The following is a 25,925-nucleotide window of genomic DNA, read 5'->3' on the forward strand; positions in this document are numbered from 1 at the left end:
TGAAACAGATGGATGTTGGTGTGTCAGGCAAGAAACATGAGAGAACAAACACCCTGCAACCATTGCTGAAGAACACAAGCTGGCGGCAGCGTTACTGTCTGGAGAATTTTTTGGTGGTATTCTCTGGGCCCGCTCACCCATGTGGAAGGCACTCTGAACAGATTTTATTAGGGATCCATCTATACATGCAGTTTGTCTTCCCTGTAGCAGATGGGATCTTGTAGCAAGGCAATGTGACATGTTACAAGCCTAGAAATATCCAACAGTGGTTGGAAGAGCACAATCAAGACTTCCAAGTACTTCTCTGGCCCCCTACCTCGATCGTCGTTTTGGCTCTATGGATCCTCCACCATGCACCCTCCAGCAGCTGTGGGATGCACTGCAGTCAGCATGGCTCCCGATACCTGAGACCACCTACCAGCACCTTACTGAGTCACTGCCAGCCCATCTAGCTGCTGTCCATGAAGCACACGGCCGTTATTACCTAGTAGTCATAATAATGTGACTCAGCTCTATACTCTAGACATAAACTGGTGCCTGAAATTTCCCAAAGACCCCCATATGGATTCTGCACTCGGAGTAGGATCTATATGCAGTCCTTGAACATATAAGTGTAGGTTCACTTCAGGTTCCCCAAAGGTGATTTTGTAGGATTACACAAAAATATATTTTTTTCTATGATTTAAAACCTCAGGGGATAAAATACTAAATCTGTAAGATTATAATATACAGCTTCACTACTGTCACAAAGCAATTTTGTAGAGAAGACGAAGGAAAGATGTAATTTAGATGAAAAAATATACAATCTCCAGTTACAGCATAATATAAAACTCGTAAAAGGAGTTTCTTCCAGTTCTTTGGAGGAAAGCAGAAATTCCATTCTGCAATAAATTGGTTTTCTATTACATTTCAGGTGGCTTTACGCGTCTACTATGACATGTAAATACCCATATGATGGTATAAATGAAACCTCCCTGTGGACGATTGTGAAATGCAAAACTGATCGTGAGACCAGCAAAGCTATTAGAGAGCTGTAGTTCAGCCAATAGCTAGAAGGGCAGCCTAAAAAATACTCCAAAAAAAAAATCACAAAAATTCTAATACAGTCTGGTCCTCATTTTTGGAATGGAAATGGGGGGGGGGGGGGTTGATCTACAGAGTTTTGGTACTACAGAGCTTTGTGCTGCCACAGCATGTAATGTATAGGACCATTTTATGGAAATATAAGAAAAGGAATAGCTCAATTACATGGCTTTCAATAAAAGACTCCATATGACTAGTGGATACACAGAGGTACAGTATGGGCCCCTAGCAATCTATAGACACTATGTTGTGGCTTTGTACAATGTGTACATTCTGTAGAGCCATATAAAACGGTGTGCATGAAGCTCATTGCATTGCTCTTCGTGAAGGACGGCTTGTGTGCAGCGGCATAACCCGTACAGCCAATAGTGTGCAGTTCCCATTCCAAACTATGGCTCACCCCTCCAGGGGTCTGCATCTTATGTAGCATGGTATAGGACATGGGACATGCTAATAAAACATGATCCTTAGTACTGATAGGGGTAGAACTAATATATTATTTTTATCATCATATATAATATATACGGTCTTTCAATGTAGTGATATATATATATATATAATCTTAATCACTAAATTGAAAGACCACAAAGCACATTTTTTCCATTGACACAATTCCAGCTTTTCTTCGCCATTATCATCGGCTGGATGTACAACATCTTATTATTGCATCTCCTTATAAACCTCGCAGCGAGATATCTAAGAAGCCATGGACTCTTCTTTTCCTGGTTCTGGTATTCTGTTTTAAACAGTAGAAATGTGTGAAGATGTGAGTAATCCAAAAGAATGAACAGACGTCCTCATTGTCTGGAGCTGGATGGTGAAGGTCATCCCGGTGTCAGCTTCATCTTCAGAAAAGACTGCAGGGTATCAAACAGGTACGTTCTTGTAACTAAATGCAAACCTGAGACTCATTGTAGATACGGAAAAATGTACTCAGGGAGACAACTTCTAGACAACAGAAAATGTCTCATTAACCCCCTTATTGCTGACGGTTTCTTTGATCCTACTACTTCCGGATCTACTTGCATCTGTCTGAAGACTACTGGTTACAAGAGAAGTTCTGCTACTATCTACCTGCACATTAGTAGTTACGGGATAAGGACTACCAGTATCTTTCTACAATATCAGTCACACGGAAAAAAACCTCAAACACTCATTTTAGAGGCAATGAAAGCGCCAATACACAAGATGCCAAACACGTATTTGATAGTAATAGTAATAGTGCTCCGAGTGGTGGCCCTAATAGTAAGTGTCCCCCTTAGTGCCTCCAATAGTAATAATAACCCTCTTAATGGACCCAGTAGTTATAGTAACACCATTAGAGGCCACAGTACTAATAGCAACTCCGTTAGGAGCCCCAATAGTAATAGTGACCACCATACTAGTCCTAGTAGTAACTGTAGTAACAGTGACCTTTTAGTAGCCCCAATAGTAATATATGACTTCCATAGTGGCTAAAGTAGTAACAGCACCATTTGTGGCCCCAGTAGTAATATTGACATCCCCCCCCCCCCCCCCCCCATATAATGGCCCAGGTAGTAATAGTGGCCACAGTAATAATAATGCCCCCCACTAATAGACCCTCTGGTAGTAATAGTTTCACCTACAGTGGCCCAAATAGCAATAGTAACCCTCACAATAGTCCCAGTAGTAATAGTGGCCCCACTATTGCCCTCCAGTCAGGCAGCAACCCAAAAGGCATTTCACTCACCCTGCTGCGGCGGTGGCAGCTGCTGCTGATGTCCATGGCTGCTGACCTCTCCTGCAATGCCTGTGCTTCATACAGGATGGTGCACACAGACGAGGGGGGCTATAGACTCAGCAGCAGCTTCCGGACCGCAATTGGAGGCTGGATGAGTGAAATGCATGTTGGGTTGATGCCCAGCCGGCTCGCAACAGGCAATTATTTTTTCACTGGTCATTAATGGCTGGCAAAAAATAATTACCAACCTGGTGGCAACCTGCTGTCCCTCTGGAGCTCCTATAGACTGCCACCTGTGGTGACAGTCTCAGGTCGCCTCATCATAGGAGCACCTCTGATAACTCCATCTCCAGAAGCCCGAACTATTGACACCTGACAGAAAGGGGTCAGCAATTCATGCTTCTTGTGCCAAATTCTGACCTCACATCAGCATGATGCAATAGAAGAAATCTGGATACATCTGACCAGGTGATATTATTCCGCTGCTCAGTGATCCAATATTGCGCTCTTTTTGCCCAATGAAGTCTCGACTTTCTGTTTCTCTTAGACACAATGGCGTTGGAACTGGTTGTTTGCTGTTATAGTCCATCTGTGCTAAGGAACGGCAAGGTGTGCATTTGGACATGTTAACTGGACCACCTGTGTTGTACTTGGCTGCCATCTGCTTGACTGTGCAGCGCCTGTAGCTCAGAACAATTCCTGACACCCTCTTCTGACCCCTTTTGGTGACGAGTTGTTTATGTCCACAGGATTCCCTTTGGCTGGATGTTTTTCCTCAATCACACCATTCTCAGTATATTCTCCACACCGCTGCACGGGAAAATACCACAAGGTTTAGAGTGAAATCCTGGCCCTGCTAGTCCACACGGGAGATGCATAGCTGACCAGTGAGCGTTTTTATGCTTGAAGAAAGAAAAACACAGACGATTATCCGATGAAAGAGATTGTTGTCCCTGTTACTCAGCCCAATGATTTGGGTAACATATATTCAAGCCAGATAGGCTATGCAATAGGGCTTTAAATCTTTGCCTCAGGTGAAGGAAAGCCTAGTGATGTGTTACGTCCGCGCTGGACATAAAACACCTTGTCCAGATGCGACATCATTTGTTGTCCTAAAAGATACACAATATACTAACGCGGAGAACACAAAATATTTGTAGTGTAACCAAAAGTGGAGGAACAGAAAAATTGGCCCTAACCTACTAAAGATATGAGACCCCACCTAAAAGCGGAGCACTCGCCCTGCTGAGTGCAACCCTACTGGGCGACCCTGACCCTCTGTAGGTATAAAAGAGGGATAAAGTTACTACAATAAATAACAATACCTATGGTTGGCTGGAACACAAGACTCTCAGCCGATCATTCCAACCACACACCAGCAGAGAAATGCCCATGTCAGCATCCAACACCAGAATGACAGTAAGCATGCGTCGGCATGTACAGTAGATCACACGGAACGGAGCTGACGCCTTGACATCACTCCAGTCCGGATCCAACAGGGCTGGTGAGCTCTGACACCAAGACTCTGGTCTGACCACTGACATCCCCATCAATGCTGAGTCTCCTGCTCCCAGTGGAAAAGTTGCTGGTCATCGGTTTTCCTATCTCCCGCAGACTGGAGAGCAATTACCTCCCCAACTGGGACCAGACACTTTGATCCTCAAGAATAATTGGATCCCCGACAGTTGGACCTTCACCAATCGCACTTATATGACAAATCCTAACAATATCCTATAATATAGTGAATTTGGTCAATTTCTGCAGATTTACACTAACAGAAACTTCACAAAGAACCCAAGTTGGCAAATACTGTAACTACTGTGTGTCCTTCCACTCGTCCTAGTGGACAACCTGCTTGCTGCCCTCCTTCCGGCCAAGTAAGTTTTTTTGTTTCTAAAGTTTCCAACAAGGCTTCTGGCAGACTCAACCTGCAGCAAACACACAAAACCAGTCCTACCAGTCTACTAGTTTAAACACGATGCCCTTTCCTCTACATATTATATAATGGTAATTATTTCTGGTCTCAGTGACTTTGCCCTGTGACTTTATTGTGATAGAATGGGTGCAACATATTGGTTTAGGTTAAGATAAGCACATAGCCCATCCGGCCATCATTAGCCCACGCTTCCAGTGTTTATAAAGACAGGGTTTGGGCAGACAATTGCTTATCTAACGTAACATTTAATTAAAATCAGCTGTTGTACCGCTGTCAATCACACCTCCCAGTAAGCAATAGCAAAAACATGGCATCCCCAGTAAAAAGAAGGAATTAAAGGGAATGGGTCATCAGAAAATGATCTATTATATAAAGTTATGTTAAACATTTTAATTTTTAATGTCACAATCTCGCCAACAACCGTAAGGTTGCGAGTTCAATCTCCACTTAGTTCAGGTAGCCGGCTCAAGGATGACTCAGCTTTCCATCCTTCCAAGATCGGTAAAATGAGTACCCAGCTTGCTGGGGGGTAATAAATTACCTGAAAGTGCTGCGTAATAAGTTGGTGCTATACAAATAACAAGTCCCCTTCCTCTTCTTGCAGTTCTCACACTGACCACTAAGCCTAATAATATTTTGACACTTCCTGATCTGTAGAAAAAAATTCTTAGCAGTCATTTCATTATTATCACAGGCAGGATTACAATGAAAGGTGACACTTATATAGATCCACCATTCACAATTAGTGATGTCACAGCTCACCACCTCCCCCTCCTTGCACAGGTCACTAAGCATGCCCACAACACTCTCTTATAGAATTCAATGGGTCCATTGTGTGAATGGCCTATGGGGCCTATGAAGCTCCTGTAAAACATATCTCTAAATGCTGTTAAGTGCAGCTCAGGCAAAAAAATAAAAGCAGTAGAAAAAACGGTCAATGTCTGATGTTAATTAGTTAAAAAAAAAAGTATATATATATATATATATATATATATATATATATATATATATATATAAACACATATACATACATATATATGATTCCCTTTAAGAAAACCCTTTTTGAAATGCCCTATAAAGGAAATTCAATATAGATTAATTGGACCCCCTGTTCAGTGTCTTCATCCTTTAGCCCGAGTAGAGAGTTGTTACAAAGAGCTTCTCTCACTCAGGACCCAGTATGTCCTTGTATTATACAGAGAGCCAATGGGAATTGTGTAATGCCTCATTTCTCCTGCGGTGGTGCTGCAGGGAAATTGAACATTTGTTACTGAGTTCCTAGCAGATTGATCTAACTGAGTGCCGGAGGTTCCAGCACTGGAACAGCTTATCATTGAGGAGCAAAAAGAAAAAGATATACACTGAATGGTCAACCCTTTCATCATTAGAATTCCCTGTATAGAAAATAGATCGGTGACCCTGAAGTGCAGCATAAAATCACGTGAAAAACATCACCTGGTCAGACGAATCCAGATATCTGTTGCACCGTGCAAGTAGCATGAATCGCTGAACCCTCCCTGTCAGGTGTGAACAGGTCTGGCTGGTGGGGGAATATTTTCTTGTTACACCCTGGGTTAGATAGTCCTGCAAAATAATTTCATCACATTGTGGACTCTACGCCACAACACATTGCTGCAGTTTTGAAGGCCAAAGCAGATCCAACACGCTACTAGATGGGGGTCTCTCATAAAGGGGCCATTTAGTGTATTCAAAAAAATGCCAATTTTTATGCTGCTTTCCATTCGTAACTCCTTATTTTTATGTCTCCATTATGAAAACGGAGCATCCAAGTCTTAAAGGCAGAATTCATTGCACTGAAACCTTTTTCAGCCTGTTCATCGGTCACAAGTCACCAAGGAGCTTGTAAAAGAGGACGGGTCGCTGTGTCTGGCATCGTAAAGGATAATAACACGGTCTTTATTACCTTTTGTTTTCTCTCCATGAGTAACGATACTTCAATAAAACGAGACAACTCATTCTGCAGCGCTGCGGATTATAGAGCTCTGGAGGGGATGTCACTTTCCATCAATTTATAGAACACATTCTAGACATCACAATAACGAGCCTGTAAACACGACCCATTAGCAGGACGTATGTGCAGAGAATGCTGCTGTAAAGATGCTTTCAGTCTCTGATCACTGTAACGGTACTTTTACACGGGCCGACCATTGACCGATATTGGTTCTGCATTAAAGTGGGACCTGACAGGGTACGGAGCGAGAAATCACTCAATAGTCGGTAGTCACTTTGTTTCAGCTTACTGGAACGAAGCGACTGATGACTGACTTCTTGCTCAGTGCAAGGGTTTATTCATACTTATAAGAAATCCACTCTTTTGAATAGATTTATTCACACAAGCAAAAAATAATTGCAGTATGCTCTATTTTGGGACGCAGGAGGAATCACCCATTGTTTCCTATGGGACCTTGAAAAAACAAGCAATTTTTCCCATTGAAGTCTATGGAAAACACTTGCTACTAGAGATGAGCGAGCATACTCGCTAAGGGCAATTGCTCGAGCGAGCATTGCCATTAGCGAGTACCTGCCTGCTCGAGAGACAAGGTTCGGGTGTCGGTGCGGGGGAGCAGTAAGTTGCGGCAGTCAGCAGGGGGTGCGGGGGGGGGGGGGGGGAGAGGGAGAGAGAGCTCTCCCCTCCGTTCCTCCCCGCTCTCCCCTGCAGCTCCCTGCCCGCCGCCGGCACCCGAACCTTGTCTCTCGAGCGGGCAGGTACTCGCTAAGGGCAATGCTCGCTCGAGCAATTGCCATTAGCGAGTATGCTCGCTCATCACTACTTGCTACCCTTTCTCGTGTGTGATATATGCTTGTGAAAAGCACAATTTTACAGAAGTGATGAAATACAATTTTCAATCAAAAACACATTCCTGTGAAAATCGCACGTTGGCAAGCGTGATATCGGGTCGAGTTTCTCAACCTGATACCGCACTCGCCCGTGTAAATGTAGTGTAGACAGGCAGTCATGCATCTATGATCTTCCGAAGCAGAAAGCTTTTCTGTTGCGGAATTTAATCTTGCAGTTTTGCAGTAAAGACGCACGGATTATAACAGATGCGGAACTCAAGCTCCATAGGAATAACATTGTGACGCAGAATGTCCGTTCTAATTCCATCCTGCGTGAAATTCCTTTAAAGTAATCTGCTAATCAAAGTTGCAGGAGTGCACGAGCCAGTGAGTTAAAGTTATTGGACAGCAGAAAAAGCAACGTCTTCACCGTCCATCACGATGTGAGAAGTAACTATAACATAACTAAATGTCGAATGCGTTTAATTATCCAGCGTATCGGTATAACACCTCTGACCCAGTTCACAGGGTGTTGATGTGCTGACTAAGGCCGTCATCAGAGGACTGCAACACAATGGTTCTCTGCTGACACCCATAAATTGTGGACAGCAGATTACACGTGCAACGGCAGGGGTGAAGCTCTCATCATCCTGCTGGAGATAATGGGTATATAGCGCACCCTGCTGGACAAGTAAAAACTAAAGCTTTTCTACTAGGAGACCTTATAAATATATACCCCTAGAGGAGTATTTATACAAGTGCTCAGCCTCCCTGCTGACTGTATAGAAGCGGCAACCTTGATAAACACCATGAAAAGATCAAAAACCATTCATTAGGCTATAATACATAGAACCTGACAGGGGCAAATACTTTTCACAGTGCTGTAAATGTGATCTTGAACTGGAAACAAGTTACCTTACGACAAAATACAGTGTTACAGGGCCGGATTTCTTTGGCAGGTCGTGATCGAGCACTCTCTGTTCTAACTGCAGCCATGCGTATTGACCCCTGCAAGACAAATGCGTTAAAAGTGAAAATTTGCATACTTGGTTTCATAGATGTGCACTTTTATTAACCCCTTGACCCTAAAAGACATACATGTACGCATCCGGGCTTCCCTTTGTGAAGTTGCCGGGCTCTCTGCGATTATACCGGCGTCCTGTGTTGCCAGAGCCTATGATCGCTGTATAAGCGATAAGGCATGGCAGGACAGAAGTCCTGCCATGCCTTATCACAGCGATCATCAGTGCTGTGCTTTAAGTTCCCCAGAGGGACATAGATGGTGTAAAAAAAAGATAATAAAAATGTACAAAAAAGAAAGATGTAAAAAAAATGTTAAAAAAACATTTTTTTATGCTTTTTCTCATATTAGCAAAAAAAAAAAACGATAAAAAAAAATTTAAATTGCACATATTCGGTAACGACTAGAGATGAGCGAGCACGAAAATGCTCGGGTGCTCGTTACTCGGGACGAAATTTTCGCGATGCTCGAGGGTTCGTTTCGAGTAACGAACCCCATTGAAGTCAATGGGCGACCCGAGCATTTTTGTATATCGCCGATGCTCCCTAAGGTTTCCATTTGTGAAAATCGGGGCAATTCAAGAAAGTGATGGGAACGACACAGCAACGGATAGGGCAGGCGAGGGGCTACATGTTGGGCTGCATCTCAAGTTCACAGGTCCCAGTATTAAGCCACAATAGCGGCAAGAGTGGGCCCCCCCCCCCCCCCCCCGCACTGTCAGCATAAAGATCGTTCTCCTCTGCCACAGCTTTAACAGTTGTGGCAGAGAAGAATGATGTTAGCCCATTGAATTCAATGGAGCCGGCAATACAGCAGGTTCCACTGAAAGCAATAGGCTGCCGGCGTGCGCGGGATGAATTGTTGGGAAGGGCTTAAATATAGAAGCCCTTCCCTGCAATTCATCCAGAAATGTGTAAAAATAAAAATATATACCGTATATACCGGCGTATAAGGCGACGGGACGTATAAGACGACCCCCCAACTGTCACCTTATACGCCGGGAATACAGCGGAGCAAAGAATAAAAATCATTACTCACTTCCCCCGGCGTTCTGCGGCGCTGCTGCAGGCTGTCGCTCCCTCCTGGTCCCCGGCAGAGCATTGCTTTCTGGATGCAGGGCTTGAAATCCCTGCCTCCAGAAAACACACGTGCCTTCAGCCAATCACAGCCAATGACAATGATGTCATTGAATGGCTGTGATTGGCTGACGGCGTGTGTTAGCTAATCACAGTAGCTTTCTGGAGGCGGGGATTTCAAGCCCTGCGTCCAGAAAGCAATGCTCTACCAGAGACCAGGAGGGAGCGACATCCTGCAGCAGCGCCACAGAACGCCGGGGGAAGTGAGTAATGATTTTTATTCTTTGCTCTGCTGTATTCCCGGCGTATAAGGTGACAGTTGGGGGGGTCGTCTTATACGCCCCGTCGCCTTATACACCGGTATATACGGTATATATTTTTATTGTAACACATTTCTGGATGAATTGCAGGGAAGGGCTTATATATTTAAGCCCTTCCCGACAATTCATCCCGCGATCGCCGGCAGCCCATTGCTTTCAGTGGAACCTGCTGTATTGCCGGCTCCATTGAATTCAATGGGCAAACATCGTTCTTCTCTCCCACAGCTGTTACAGCTGTGGCAGAGAAGAATGATTTGTCTTCTATATGTTCTCAATGGGGTCGGCGCTGCTGCCGCCGGCCCCATTGAGCGCATATAGAGAAGAGAACAGGAATCGCAGATCGCAGATAGGTGCGATCTGCGATTTCTATGGCCTAAGAAGGACCGTTGGGGTTCTTGAAGCCTAAAATCACTCCTAACGCTCTCCCTATAGCAGCTCCAGCATCAACAACACTTTCCCTGAACTATGTCAGAATGCATCTGTGGCGAGCCGCGGGCGGGCAGATTTTAATACTCGGGTGACACCTAATCTCGTCAGCCACTCACTGCAGGGGGGTGGTATAGGGCTTGAACATCGCAGGGGGAAGTTGTAATGCCTCCCCTGTCTTTCTATTGGCCAGAAAAGCGCACAAATTTCTCAGGGAAGAAAATGAAAGTGAATCGAACATCGCGTGGTACTCGTCTCGAGTAACGAGCATCTCGAACACCCTAATACTCAAACGAGTATCAAGCTCGGACGAGTATGCTCACTCATCTCTAGTAACGACGCGTACAATTAGTTGAACACATTTTTTATTCTGCACGGTAAAAAGCGTAAAAAAAAAACGATAAAAAACAGAGGCAAAATGCTAATTTTTAGCATTTTGCCTCCCAAAAAATGCAATAAAAGTGATCAAAAAAGCCATATATTCCCAAAAATGGTACCAATAAAAAACAACAGCTCGTCTCGCAAAAAATAAGCCCTCACAGACCTCCGTACATAGAAAAAAAATAAAAGAGATACAGGACTTTGAATGCAGTGATTTAGGGGGAAAAAAGATTTCCAAAAAAAGGGTTTTTATTGCAGAAAGTGGAAAAACCTAAAAAAAATATAAGAATTTTGGTATCGTTGTAACCGTACCGGCACAGAAAAAAATGTATTGTGTCATTTATGCTGCATGATTAACGCTGTAAAAAAAATAAAAAAATCTATGGTAGAATTGATGAGTTTTCTTTCCCTGTTATCATAAAAAAGAATAATAAAAGTTTACAATATAGTCTATGTACCCAAAAATGGCGCCAATAAAAACTACAGTTCGCCACGCAAAAAACAATCCCTTATACGGCCGCGTCGACGGAAAAGTAAAAAAGTTATGGCTTTGAAAAATGGAGATGAAAGTCCGCCAAAAATGGTTGCGTCCTTAAGCCCAAAATAGGCCATGTCCTTAAGGGGTTAAAGAAATAAACACAAATACCCCTTTAATCCATTAAGGGACACAGCCATCTTCTTTTTTGTTTTTTTTAAATTTTTTTTATTCCTCCCAGTCTTTAAAAAAAAAAAAAAAAAAATCTTAACTTGTTTTTGTTTCTCCATCAGCATAGCCTTAATACGAGCTTGTTATTTGTATGACAAGCTGTATCTTTCAGTGGTACCACATAATGTACTAAAAAACATTAAAAAATCCAAGTAGGGTGAAATGGATAAAAAAAGCAATTGCTGCATTTTGGCGTCTTTCTTTAACAATGCACATGGTGCAGTAAAATGACTTGATTACTTTATTCTGTGGGTCAGCACTATTACAACGATACAAAGTTTACATATTTTTTTGTGGCACTACTTTTCAAAAATACAGTCTTTTTAAAAGTAAAACAAGACTTTGTCAGAACCTTATGACCCCCATAACGGTTTTTATTTTTTTGCGTTGATGGACCTGTGAAAAATCTTGTTTTTTTACAGGACAACCTGCTGTTTCTATTGGTATCATTTTGGGGGACATGCAATTTTTCAGCCACTTTTTATAAAAATTTTATTTCGGAGAAGTGGTGACCAAAAACAGCACAATTCTAGTGAACACACCAATATCAAATATATATATATATACTAGTAATTATTAGGAAATTATAGTACCAGTGTTTCTGGTGGCGCAATGCGCCACACAGCTGTGCTACATGGTACATTCATTATGATACCCACACATCACACACACAGCTCTACTACATCCATCCTGACCCCACACATTACACACACAGCTCTACTACAGCCATCCTGATTCTCACACAGTACACACAGTACACACATGGCACATTACACACACTGCTCCACTATATCCATTCTGATTCTAACACATTATACACGCAGCACATTACACACACAGCTCTACTACATCCATCTTGACCCCACACATTACACACACAGCACATTACACACACAGCTCTACTACATCCATCCTGATTCACATACATTGCACACACAGCTTTACTACATCCATCCTGATTCCTACACATGACACACAGCTCTACTACATCCATCCTGACCCCCACACAATACACACACAACCCTACTGCATCTATCCTGACCCAACACATAACACACACAGCTCTACTAAATCCACCCTCACCCCACACATTACACATACAGCACATTACACATACAGCTCTACTACATCCATCCTGATTCCAACACATTACACACACAGCTCTGCTACATGCATCCTGATTCACACAAAGCTGTGGTACATCCATGCTGATTTCCAGACCTTACCAGGTTAGCAGACCCCTAGATACAGTGATCAGCCCCTGCTCATGCGATCCCTAACTACACCCACACAGGTGAACACATGATGGTGACGTCATCACAGGACTTGGCAGCTGCTGTCGGCTTATCCAGTATACTGTAATTTCTACCAAAGTACAGAGTGGCTCCTCCCACAGCAGTGACATCACTGCAGGTTCTTTAGGCCACTGGATCTCTGTGGTGGTGGTAGGTCAGTGTTTTCTGTCAGGACCGCTGAGTTGTGTCTGAGATAATAACGGCTTAGTTATATTCTCATTTTGTTATTTTTGTCCTCCCCTTTCAAGATCCCTAACTGTGTTGTTATTTTGTCAGTCAGGCTTTGTGTTTTATATATGTTGTAGGACCTGCAATGACGTCGCAGGAGGCAGAGCCACGATGTCTCCAGGGGGCAGAGCATGAAAAGCACCCACACACAAACATACATACCCACGGACAAGTGTTAGTTAGTAGTTTGATTAGTTTGCTTTGATTTTTATGTTAAAAATAACTAAAAGGGGTCTGTAACTTTTACTATTTTTTGTAATAATTCAAAAAACTCTATTTAACTTATTTGTTTGCATAGGGGCCTTAAACGTGTGACTGCTTACACAATATACTGCAATACTTCAGTACTGCAGTATATTGTACTTTTGCAGGCATCCTATTAAGTTGTGCCACAGGTAGACCTTAATAGTGAAAAATCCATGGTAGCCTTGGGGACCTTCACAAAGCCCATTGCTACCATGGTAACCAAGTGGCACCTTGCAATCTTCTCAATGGGGCTGTTCAGGAGACAGAGGGAGCCCCCTCCCTGTATCAGGACAATTAAATTCCGCTGTCAGTATAATTAGGGTCATCTAAATGGATAATTGGCCCAACTCAGCTCTTGGGGCCCGGTGTCACTTGTCAAAGACAGCTTACACACTCCACCTGTAGAGCGGGCGAGCCTCCCATGTCACACAAAGCCCATGCACATCCGATATATGCATATGTTGGATGTTGTCAAGGGTAAATATAATAAAGTGTTGAGAAACAGGCTAGACCACGGAAAAGTAGGCCGGCACCATACTCTTAGGACAGCTGTCTAAAGGAAAATATATCTTCATTGCCCATAGCAACCAATCACAGTGCAGATTTGATGTTACCTCAGCAGTATAAGAAAGGAATGCTGTGTTGTGATTGGTTGCTATGGTCGACAGACATATTTTTTTAGATAGCTTTTCCGTGGCCGTGCTACTTTTCCGTGGCCCATCCCTATAGTAGCAGACACCATCGCCCTAAAGCCGTCTCCACGAATGTCACGTACCAGCTATTTCTCTCCGACTAAATGTCAGAGAAAAATATGAGTTGTGCGCACAAATGGCCCCGCAAGCCCATAATATCACTTAGAATGGAGTTTATCAGGATTACAAATCTCTCCCCAAACAATACCCCAGCGCAGTGTACATGACAGATTACACTTCATGGCGTAAATCAGTCTACGGCGAAGCTTTTTCTGCTGCCAAGGCCAGCACCATCAATGGCAGGAAATAGCGGGTTTAATATATAAAGAGCCTGGTACAAGTCAGACACCCGGCCCTCGTTAATTCCTAGTAAATTATTCACATATGTAATTAAAAGAAGGTTATTTTACATATGAACTGCTGCTAATTGATTCATCCCGTTCTATTCATAGAGAACATAATGTCAGGCTTGTTAATAATTAATAAATGAACCGCCTCATTTCCAATCATCATTGGCTGATACGTAGCACGTCTGGGAGCGCGGTAAGACGTTCTACAGGCTGAAATGGTAATGAATAATTTCCTTAGAAGTTAATTGAGATACTTCTTAATAAGATGCAATTGGATGTTTTCTTGACTAACAGATTAATTGAGGAATTACACTGAATGGCCACTTTATTAGAGACACATTTCCAGTAGCACGTTGCGCATCCTTTAAGTTTAAGAATGGCATAAATTTGATGGCGTCCATCCACTGTCATCAGACGTCCCAGCATGAGCTAAGAAAACTTTCCCCACACCATTACTCCACATCCAGGAAGGGGTCATCTATTCATGCTGCTTGTGCCAAATTCCGACCTCCCATCAGCATGGTGCAACAGAAATCTAGATTCATCTGACCAGGGGATGTTTTTCCACTGCTCAGTGATCCAATTTGCGCTCTTTTGCCCACTGAGGTCTCAACTTTACATTTCTCTCAGACACAATGGCTCTGGAACTGCTCGTGTGCTGTTATAGCCCATCCATGCAAAGGAATCATGAGTTGTGTGTTGGGACACGTTAGTTGGAGCACCAGTGTTGTATTCAGCTCCATTGACTGTGCAGCCCCTGTTCATCAGAACAATTCTTGACATCCTCTTCTGACCCCTTTCAGGGACAAGTTGTTGTCGAATACACGATCCTCTTTTGCTGAATGTTTTTAATCGATTGCACCATTCTCTATATACTCTACACTGCTGCACAAGAAAACCCCATACGGTTGGCAGTAAAATCCTGGCCCGGCTAGTGCAGCACCGAAAACCAGGCCTTAATGGAAGTTGCTCAGATAGCTGGCTTTTCCCATTTAATGTGGATTCACGCTTAAACTGATCCATGGAAAACTTGTTACATAACTTTATGCTGCACTGCGGGGTCATGGCTCTAATTTCCATAAAGGGAAGCTCCAATCGTGAATGGGCTGGGGTCTCTAATAAAGTGGCCATAGTGTGTAAGGAAAGTGAAAAATGTATCACTATATGACTGGACAGAGTTGTAGAAAACTGTTTGACACTATTTAGGCTACTTACGTGTCATCCACAAATGAGATCCCAAAATACTCCTTCTCCTTAAGACTGAAGTGTGAAGCCACCAGGTCCAGCAACTCACGAGCCAACAGTTTAGGCTGCGACAACAGAACAAAAGAGTATTAGGCTCTGTTAACACTGACTGTTTTTTCAAATGCAGATTCTGTGCCAAAATCCGCATAAGAATCTGTGTCTTTTTACTATCCCATTGACTTCAATACAAGTCTGCTAAGTGGTAAAAAAAACCTCTTGACATGCTCAGTCCTGATGTGGGCTTTGCACAGAATCTATGTTGGAAAACGTATGTCCTATTGAATGGGGCGATTTTCTGTCCAGATCCGCACCATGTAAAAATGAGAATGTTAGAAATCTCCAGTAATAGTGAGGATTCCAGACGTGAATTTTTACTGAAATCAGCTTTTCTGGCATGGATTTCATATTGTGTGACCAAGGACTCAGAAAGGTGTGTTTGCTATTATTTTACACATACTAAGGATGCATTCAGACGACCGTATATCGGCTGGGTTTTCACGCACAGTCGATATACGGCGTCTCTCTGCAGGGGGAGGAGGCTGGAAGAGCCGGGAGCAGTGCTCTGAGCTCCTGCCCCCTCTCTGCCTCCTCTCCACCCCCCTGCACTATTTGCAATGAAAGGAGGCAGAATGGGGAAGGAGCTAATTCCCGGAACTTAGCCCTGCCCCCGTTCCACCTCCTCTCATTGCAAATAGTGCAGAGGGGCGGAGAGGGGGTGGAGAGGGGGCGGGAGCTTAGAGCACTGCTCCTGGCTCTTCCAGCCTCCTCCTCCTGCAGAGAGAGATGCCGTATATCGGCCAGCGTGAATACCCGGCCGATATACGGTCGTCTGAATGCACCCTTAGAAATGAGGAGCATTTTTACAAAATGAGTCAAGTTCATTGTTAACCCCTTAATGTTCCAGGATTTACAGCTACATCATAGACGATTGGGATTTGTATGGAGCGGGAACAGGGATCTCCAGCTTCATACAAACGCGGGTGTCGGCTGTCTTTGGTGTGGCTGTGGTGTGGCTTGATAGACCGCCTGTCAGATCTCAATAAAATATAATTTTATGGTATTATATTATACTCTAATCGCCCCATGGGGGCTAAAAAAAATGTAAAAATGTGTAAAAATTTGTTTTATTATTATAAAAAAAAAGTGAAAAAAAATCCCATATTTCTAATTAAAAAATCCAAGCAAACCAACCAAAAACATATTGGGTATTGCTGCGTTCGTCAAAGACCGAACTATCAAAGTAATGCATTACTTATCCTGCATGGTCAACTTCTAGAGGAAAAAAATACACTTTTTTGGTCTCTCCATTTCCAAGAAAAAATGTAATAAAAAGTGATGAAAACGTTGTATGTACTCCAAAATGTTACTAATAAAAACTACAGGATGTCCCACCAAAAATGAGCCCTCGCACAACTATCTTGTCTGAAAAATTTAAAAAAATTATCGTGGTCAGAAGATGGTGGCAGAAAATTTTATTTTTTTCCAAAGATTTTTTATTTTTTAAGGGTAGTACAGCAAAAAGAAAACGATATAAATCTGTTATTGTTGTAATCACACTGACCCATGTCATTTTTGCGGCAGTGGGTACGCAATACAAACATGACCCCCTCGAAGATGTTGAAATTGTGGGGCTTTTTTCTACTTCGCTCCACTCAGTACATTAAATGGTACATTAAGTAGCACCATTGAAAAATACAACTTGTCCTGCAAAAAACAAGCCCTCAGACAACTGACAATGAAAAATAAGAGTTATGATTTTTTGAAAGTGGGGAGAAAAAAACTAAAAAAGGGGCCTTGTCCTTAAGGTCTTATTTACATGAGCGTATATTGGCTGGCGTTTTCACGGCCGGCCAATATACGCTTCCATCTGAACAGTCCCCCCCTTCCCTCCCCCTCACCGTCTCTCTGCCTCTCTCTTCCCCTCCGGCTGTTTGCAATTGGAGTGGGTGGGATGGGGGCGGAGCTAAGCTCCCGCACCCTCCCCGCCTCTTGTCCGCAGCCAGCAATAGGAGTGGGAGCGGGACAGAGCAGAGCGGAGCTTAGCTCCGCCTCCGCCCGCCCCCTCCCATTGCAAACGCCAGAGTGGAGGAGAGAGGCAGAGAGCTAGTGAGATGGAGGGAAGGTGGGAACTGCTCAGATGGAAGAGTATATCAGACGGCCGTGAAAATGCCGGCCGATATACGCTCATGTAAATAAGCCCTAAGGGGTTTAAGATTTTGCATCTAATGATGCTGTACGAATCCCTTCACTTCGGTTAACATGTCTAGAAAGCAATATTTAAGCAAAGTGAGTTATTTTCTGTTGTATATCAATTTAATGTGTCAGAGCAAAAGCAGTCATGTCCGCAGACTGCAACGGAGATCTGGTCTAAAACAGTTCCTTGTGACTTGACTCATTTTGGACAAACGCTCTTCAAATAATAAAAGATAGAAAGACATATAGGCAGACAGATAATGAGATATAACCCCTAATTCCAAAAAGTTGCTTTGTAAACTGTAAATAAATGTAAATAAAAGAAATGCAATACATGGAAATCTCATACAACCATATTTATACACAATAGAATATAGAACACATCAGGGGGTGGAGGGGAGACATTTTTTCATTTCATTTAAAAAAATTAACTCATTTACAAATAGATGACAGCAACACATCTCAGAAAAGTTGGGTCTGGGTTAAAAAAAGGCTGGAACAGTAAGTGGTACTGATGACAATCAGCTGGAGGGTCAATTTTTCTGAGTCACATGACTGTGTATAAAAAGAGCATGTTAGAGAGGCAGGGTCTCTCAGAAGCAAAGATGGTCAGGGGTTCACCAATCTGTGAAAAACTGCACCTAAAAATTGTGGAACAATTTCAGAAAACTGTTCGTTAATGAAAAATTGTGAAGGCTTTGAATCTTTTGGCGATGATATATACTGTAGATGGTGGAATAGTCACAGAATCTGGAGAAATTTATTAGCGCCAGAGATAAGACCGGCAGTCAATGTTGAATGCTTGAGATGCACGGGCCCTCGGGCCTCACTGCATTAAAAACAGGCATTATTCTGTAATGCAAATCACTGCATGGGCTCAGGGATATTCCAGAAATCATTGTCTGTGATTACTGTACAATCCACAAATTCAAGTTAAAGCTGCATCATGCAAAGAAGAATATATCAACACAATCCAGGAATGCCAGCATCTTCTCTGGGGCAAAGCGTATTTAAAATGGACTGGGGAAAAATAGAAAACTGTTCTGTGGTCAGATGAATTAAAGTTTGAAATTCTTCTTGTAAACCATGGATGCCATATCCTGCAGACTCCAGAGCAGAGGGACCATCCAGCTAGTTGTCAGCACACAGTTCACAAGCCTGTATCTCTGATAGTATGGGGTCACATTAGTGCCTGTAGCATGGACAGCTTACACGTCTTACACATATCAATGCTGAGTGTATATAGAGGATTTAGAACATATGCTCCAATCCAGACAACTTCTCTTTTAGGGAAGGCTTTGCATATTTCAGCAGGACAATGCTGAACCACATACTGCATCCATCACAGCAGCATGGCTTTACAGAAGAAGAGTCCGGGTGCTGAACCATCCGCCTGCAGCCCAGACCTTTCACCAATAGAAAACATTTGGCCATTATGAAATGAGAAATTGGTAAAAACAGATGCAGGACTGTTGAGAAGGTAGAATCCGACATCAGACAAGAATGGAACAACATTTATCTCCCAGAACTCCAGCAACTGGTCTCCCCACTTCCCAGATGTTTACAGACTGTTGTATATAGAAGAGGGGATGTTACACAATGGCGGACACGGCCCTGCCCCAACTTCTATGAGATGTGCTGCTGCCATCAATTTCTAAATGGCTCCATTTTTTAAAATGAAAGAGAAAACCATCCCCGTCACCTTCTGATATGTTCTACAGAGAATAACATATGGTTAGAGGAGATTTACAAATCATTGCAGTCTTTTTTCCATTACATTTTACACAGCATACTAACTTCTTTGGAATTGGGGAGATAGATAGATAGATAGATAGATAGATAGATAGATAGATAGATAGATAGATAGATAGATAGATAGATAGATAGATAGATATGAGATAGATAGATAGATAGATAGATAGATAGATAGATATGAGATAGATAGATAGATATAGATATGAGATAGATAGATATAGATAGATATGAGATAGATAGATATAAATAGATATGAGATAGATAGATATAAATAGATATGAGATAGATATAGATAGATATGAGATAGATAGATATAGATAGATATGAGATAGATAGATAGATATGAGATAGATAGATATGAGATAGATAGATAGATAGATTGATATGAGATAGATAGATAGATAGATAGATATTAGATGATAGATAGATAGATAGATATGAGATGATAGATAGATAGATATTAGATATATAGATATGAGATGATAGATAGATAGATAGATAGATAGATATGAGATGATAGATATAGCTAGATATGAGATAGATAGATATAGATAGATATGAGATAGATAGATATGAGATAGATAGATATAGATAGATAGATATTAGATAGATAGATATGAGATAGATAGATATGAGATAGATAGATATGAGATAGATAGATAGATAAATAGATATGAGATAGATAGATAGATAGATAGATAGATATGAGATAGATATATGAGATGTGCTGCTGCCATGTAAATGGCTCAATTTTTTAAAATAAAAGAGAAAACCATCCCCCTGTCACCTTCTGATATGTTCTACAGAGAATAACATATGGTTAGATGAGATTTCCAGATCATTGCAGTCTTTTTTCCATTACATTTTACACAGCATACTAACTTCTTTGGAATTGGGGAGATAGATAGATAGATAGATAGATAGATAGATAGATAGATAGATAGATAGATAGATAGATATGAGATAGATAGATAGATAGATAGATAGATAGATAGATATGAGATAGATAGATAGATATAGATATGAGATAGATAGATATAGATAGATATGAGATAGATAGATATAAATAGATATGAGATAGATAGATATAAATAGATATGAGATAGATATAGATAGATATGAGATAGATAGATATAGATAGATATGAGATAGATAGATAGATATGAGATAGATAGATATGAGATAGATAGATAGATAGATTGATATGAGAAAGATAGATAGATAGATAGATATTAGATGATAGATAGATAGATAGATATGAGATGATAGATAGATAGATATTAGATATATAGATATGAGATGATAGATAGATAGATAGATAGATAGATAGATAGATAGATAGATAGATAGATAGATATGAGATGATAGATATAGCTAGATATGAGATAGATAGATATAGATAGATATGAGATAGATAGATATGAGATAGATAGATATAGATAGATAGATATTAGATAGATAGATATGAGATAGATAGATATGAGATAGATAGATAGATAAATAGATATGAGATAGATAGATAGATAGATAGATATGAGATAGATATATGAGATGTGCTGCTGCCATGTAAATGGCTCAATTTTTTAAAATAAAAGAGAAAACCATCCCCCTGTCACCTTCTGATATGTTCTACAGAGAATAACATATGGTTAGATGAGATTTCCAGATCATTGCAGTCTTTTTTCCATTACATTTTACACAGCATACTAACTTCTTTGGAATTGGGGAGATAGATAGATAGATAGATAGATAGATAGATAGATAGATAGATAGATATGAGATAGATAGATAGATAGATAGATAGATAGATAGATATGAGATAGATAGATAGATATAGATATGAGATAGATAGATATAGATAGATATGAGATAGATAGATATAAATAGATATGAGATAGATAGATATAAATAGATATGAGATAGATAGATAGATAGATAGATATGCGATAGATAGATAGATAGATAGATAGATAGATAGATAGATATAGATAGATATTAGATAGATAGATAGATATGAGATGATAGATAGATATAGATAGATAGATATGAGATAGATAGATATGAGATAGATATAGATAGATAGATAGATATGAGATAGATATAGATAGATATAGATAGATATAGATAGATAGATATTAGATAGATAGATATGAGATAGATAGATATGAGATAGATATAGATAGATATGAGATAGATATAGATAGATAGAAGATAGATAGATAGATATTAGATAGATAGATATGAGATAGATAGATAGATAAGAGAATAAATAGATATGAGATAGCTAGATAGATAGATAAGAGAATAAATAGATATGAGATAGATAGATAGATAGATTCTATAGAAGATATACAAGTTGACTATTTTTTTTTCACTTGTTAACGTCCACTAAACCCCAACCAGCACACACGAGACAGGGCTGATTGTGTCTTGCAGGCACCTGCTTGGCACCACTTTCTAGTCAGTCTCGGGTCAAGCAGCTTTGCAGAGCAGATGGTAATCTCATTTCTCCCCTTCTATGAGGGTAGTCAGTATTTCGCCAGATGGGGAGGGCTACCCATTATGTAAATTAGGAGTATGGCATAGAGTTTTCTGCAAGTAGATAATACTCTACATTATAGCCAGTCTACTTCTAATTAAGACAGTCTGTGTAGTAGGAAGAAATTATGATAACCAATATGATCATAATTCATACCTGCACCAGTAGCTCCAACTTGCGGTCGTCTAATAGGTGCACCTTGCAGTGTCGGCCTTCTGCCATCTACAACGACAAAGGTTTAATGAATCACTTGTGTCTAATCATAGAAGGAAGCACTCAAAGTACTAAATAGATCCATCACCAGCATCTTGTTGACAGTTTCCAATAGCATCAGAAGCTTATCTATACCAAGATGATCTGAAAACAAGTGAAAAGTTCAAAAAAAATATATTACAGAGATGGCGGATTACTGCTATATATTTCATGACTACATAGTCAATATTATTTAAGGATGAACATGGCCAGCCCTAGCTATGTGCTGGTCACCAGAATGTAGTGGATAGGGGGGCAACAGGCAGATGTAGGCTGGGGGAAATCGCCTCCTTTAGATCTGCCTGGCCGGGTGATCTTTTTTCTATGTTTGTATTTATGTTATGGGCTTTGTTCTGGTGCTGTATTAATGTCATGAGTTTGGTGCTGTACATATGTTATGAGCTTGGTTCTGTCGCTGTACATATGTTATGAGCTTGGTTCTGTTGCTGTACATATGTTATGAGCTTAGCTCTGGTACTGTATTAATGTCATGAGCTTGATTCTGGTGCTGTAGTTATGTTATGAGCTTGGTGCTGGTGCTGTATTTATGATATGAGCTCAGTTATAGTGCAAGATTTACTCACAAGGCTGTTCTGGTTTGGGTATGTGATTATCTTGCTGCTTTCTGCACAAGCAGAATACAAGCAGACTGCCTATTTGTAATATATATCCTATGACAGGGGGAAGACTCTGCACAAAGTGCTGTGTAACCTAAGGCTGGCACAGAAGACGAAGCTTCACTTTAAATGAAATTGCCCTACAGACACCTCAGCAACCAATGTTTTGTGAGTGGTTGCTGTGATAAGGGGTAAACACCACTGATATTTGAAGGGCTGCGCCCTAAGGATCGTATTTGTAAAGGAAGTGATTCCTACAATAACATTATTAGGATATGGCTTATAGCACAAGTTATTGATGTGCAAAATCTCCAAATACTGCAAAGTACAAAGGAATCTAATGCCTGATCTCACCACTACAAACTCGACGAGCTGATGTAATAACCCCCACCTGATGAATGGTAATAGCGGCCCGGCTGCCATAACGACAACGCATCCTGAATTATTTATTGTTATCAGAGAAACAGATTCTCTCCCCAGCGCAGTTGTTGTATTCCACTAACATTGTTTACTCTTCTAGCATCACACACACTGACAACATCACCATAGCAAAGGATCTTGGGGAACATGGGAACAGGGTACGGGGTACATAGCATAGATTAAAATAGCACCATTGTGGGTGATGGTTAAAGAAGTAGTCTGAAGCCACTTTTTTCCAAAAACAGCGCCACTCTTGTCCGTGGGTTGTGTCTGGTATTGCAGCTCAGCTTCTGTTCACTTCAGTGAAGCTGAGCTACAATACCACACACAACCCTATGGACAAAGGTAGAGCTGGGTTTGCAAGAAAGCAGCTATGTTTTTCTAACCCTGGACAACCCCTTTAACACCATCACCCTTAACTACCTATGTCAGGAGGGGTTGATGCTTGTTCACCCCATTTCCTTTCCCTGATATGTGAGTAAAGCCCCATTTACACACAACAGTTCTTGTTTGAACGAATTAACAACTTTTTTGTATAAAATGCTGAGCATTTACACTTAAAGGTAATAATCATTTGAAATCCTCCCCATTTCTCAGTATACAAAGTAAACTCTGTATATGTTGTTTGCTCAGGTGGGCGAGTGTTTATGCGAGGAATCTATGGCTGGCAGGTTTTTAATTAGTGTGAAGATAAGCCATTGTCTTCTGCCACATGAGTAAACAAGTAGTCATTGTGCTTAGAAGGACAAACAATCACTCCTCCCCTCAAGTCCTTTGGTCTTTTAAAGGACTGAACAAATTTCATTTAAACTAAACGAAAAGTGAACAAACTAATGACTAATTTTATGCAGGCTGAAACTGAGCGATAAACGACAAGTGAACCAATAGTGCATGATGGCTTCGCATTTACACGTAACGATTATCGCACAAATTTTTTAGTTTGAACGAGTTTTGAGTGATAATCGTTGCGTGTAAATGGGCCTTTACAAGGTTTTACTAAAGACATTGCTCTCCTATCTACTAGATATGGGGTAAATGTCTGATCACTGGGGTCCAACCGCTGAGACAATCAGTGATCATGTGACAGGTGCACTTGAATGCCCCATGTAAATAGAGTGGCCGTGTGCACCTCAATAACTGCTCCATCCACTTCTATGGATGGGATGGAGGGTGAGAGCCGAGTGCATTGATCTCCACCTTTCCGATAGAAGTCAATAGAGTGGCAGTCGGGTATGTGCACCACCAATCCACTCACATGGGGCATTCAGAGGAGCCAGTATTGGGAGTCTCAGCAGTCGGACCCCCGGTGATCAGACATGTATCCTTTATCCTGTGTATAGGGGATGAATGTCTTTAGTTGATAGCTCATCAGGTTGTCAATAGTTGATCAGCAGAGATCCACCGCTCAGGATTCCTGGCCAAACAGCTGATTACCTTACGAAGAATTGGGAGGTGAGGGGAATGTTGTAATTCCCAAAATTAGTGCGGCTGCACTTCTGCACTTCAGGTGCTGATTGTCAAAGTCCGCACCAGAGGTACAGATTTTGACTGTTTTGGATGTGGAAAGGCTGTGAAATTTGCCGCAGACGTTTCAGCTGTGGAAATCCGATAGCACTTCTACCCCGTATGAACGTACCCTAAAAGGAAAACTGCCTTTGTTACCCATAGCGACCAATCACAGAGTGGTTTTTATTTTTCAAAGCCAGTATAAGAAAGGAAAGCTGTGATTGCTTGCTGTGGGTAAGGGCTTATTCACATTAGTGCTTTTACATGGCTATTTCGCCGTGTTTATGTGTTGTCCAAAAATCGCAAACATGTGAAACATTGGTTTCCAATGTATTCGGTCAGATGACCAATTTTTGCTGTGCAAAGACATTGCGCCGGAAAGAATAGGACATGCGCGACTGAGATGGGCGACTGAATCTATGCGCTGCCAGAAAAGATAGGTCTTGCCCTATCTTTTGACCAATATATGCTGTCAGCTCCCATAGACTCCTATGGGAGCTGCAAGAAAAGGAGAAGGCAGTTTAGCCGTGTCCAACGCAGGGAACAGCTTACAGGGGCCTCTTTTCAGGCATTAGAAGTCATTCCGAGGATAAATGCGGTCTGAGGGACTTCGGGGCTGCGGCGTATTTTTTCGCTAATACGTCGCACCCGACCGCGTGAATGAACGAGAAAAAGCTAATTAAACTTGGAACTTGATAGTGGCTTTTCCTCATTCAACTGATTTTCGGCCGCGATGCGGCCAATGTAAAAGGCGCATCGCTCGTTTGAAGGAGGTCTAACATAGGCATTTTTAATATTAGCCAGTTTTATAAATTTTCCTTTGCAGTGCTTATCATATAGATAAAGCCCTTTATATAGTGCAGTAGTGAGAAAAGTGCCCTGTGGGACTACAAGTCCAAGCAGTGCAGCATTGTTGCCAATAGGAAGGACAGAGAGATACACGCCGTGCTTCCATATAATGTTTCTCTCCGCTGTCTATGTACACAACATACAAGATGTGTAGGCCGGCACCACACTCTTACGGAAGCTGCTGATAAGAAAATCTGTCTGTGTTCCCATAGCAACCAATCACAGCGCAGCTTTCATTTTACCTCAGAAGTATTAGAAATAGCAACCAATCACAGCGCAGCTGTCATT

The 25,925-nt window shown here is 41.5% G+C and overlaps 1 protein-coding gene across 3 annotated transcripts in view; it reads right to left on the minus strand.

Annotated features, from left to right (window-relative positions):
* The window catches only part of FRMD4B (FERM domain containing 4B), a 234,507-nt gene that overhangs the window by 108,844 nt on the left and 99,738 nt on the right, over nucleotides 1-25,925 (minus strand). For all 3 annotated transcript variants that reach the window (XM_066596677.1, XM_066596678.1, XM_066596676.1), the window contains exons 2-4: nucleotides 22,150-22,215; nucleotides 15,477-15,571; nucleotides 8,436-8,528 (exon numbers count right to left, since the gene is read on the minus strand). In XM_066596677.1, the coding sequence (XP_066452774.1) occupies nucleotides 8,436-8,528; nucleotides 15,477-15,571; nucleotides 22,150-22,215 (254 nt within the window). The remainder of the gene's footprint in view (nucleotides 1-8,435; nucleotides 8,529-15,476; nucleotides 15,572-22,149; nucleotides 22,216-25,925) is intronic.

This window comes from Eleutherodactylus coqui, chromosome 3 (genome assembly GCF_035609145.1).
Source record: "Eleutherodactylus coqui strain aEleCoq1 chromosome 3, aEleCoq1.hap1, whole genome shotgun sequence".
In the NCBI taxonomy this organism is placed as follows: domain Eukaryota; kingdom Metazoa; phylum Chordata; class Amphibia; order Anura; family Eleutherodactylidae; genus Eleutherodactylus; species Eleutherodactylus coqui.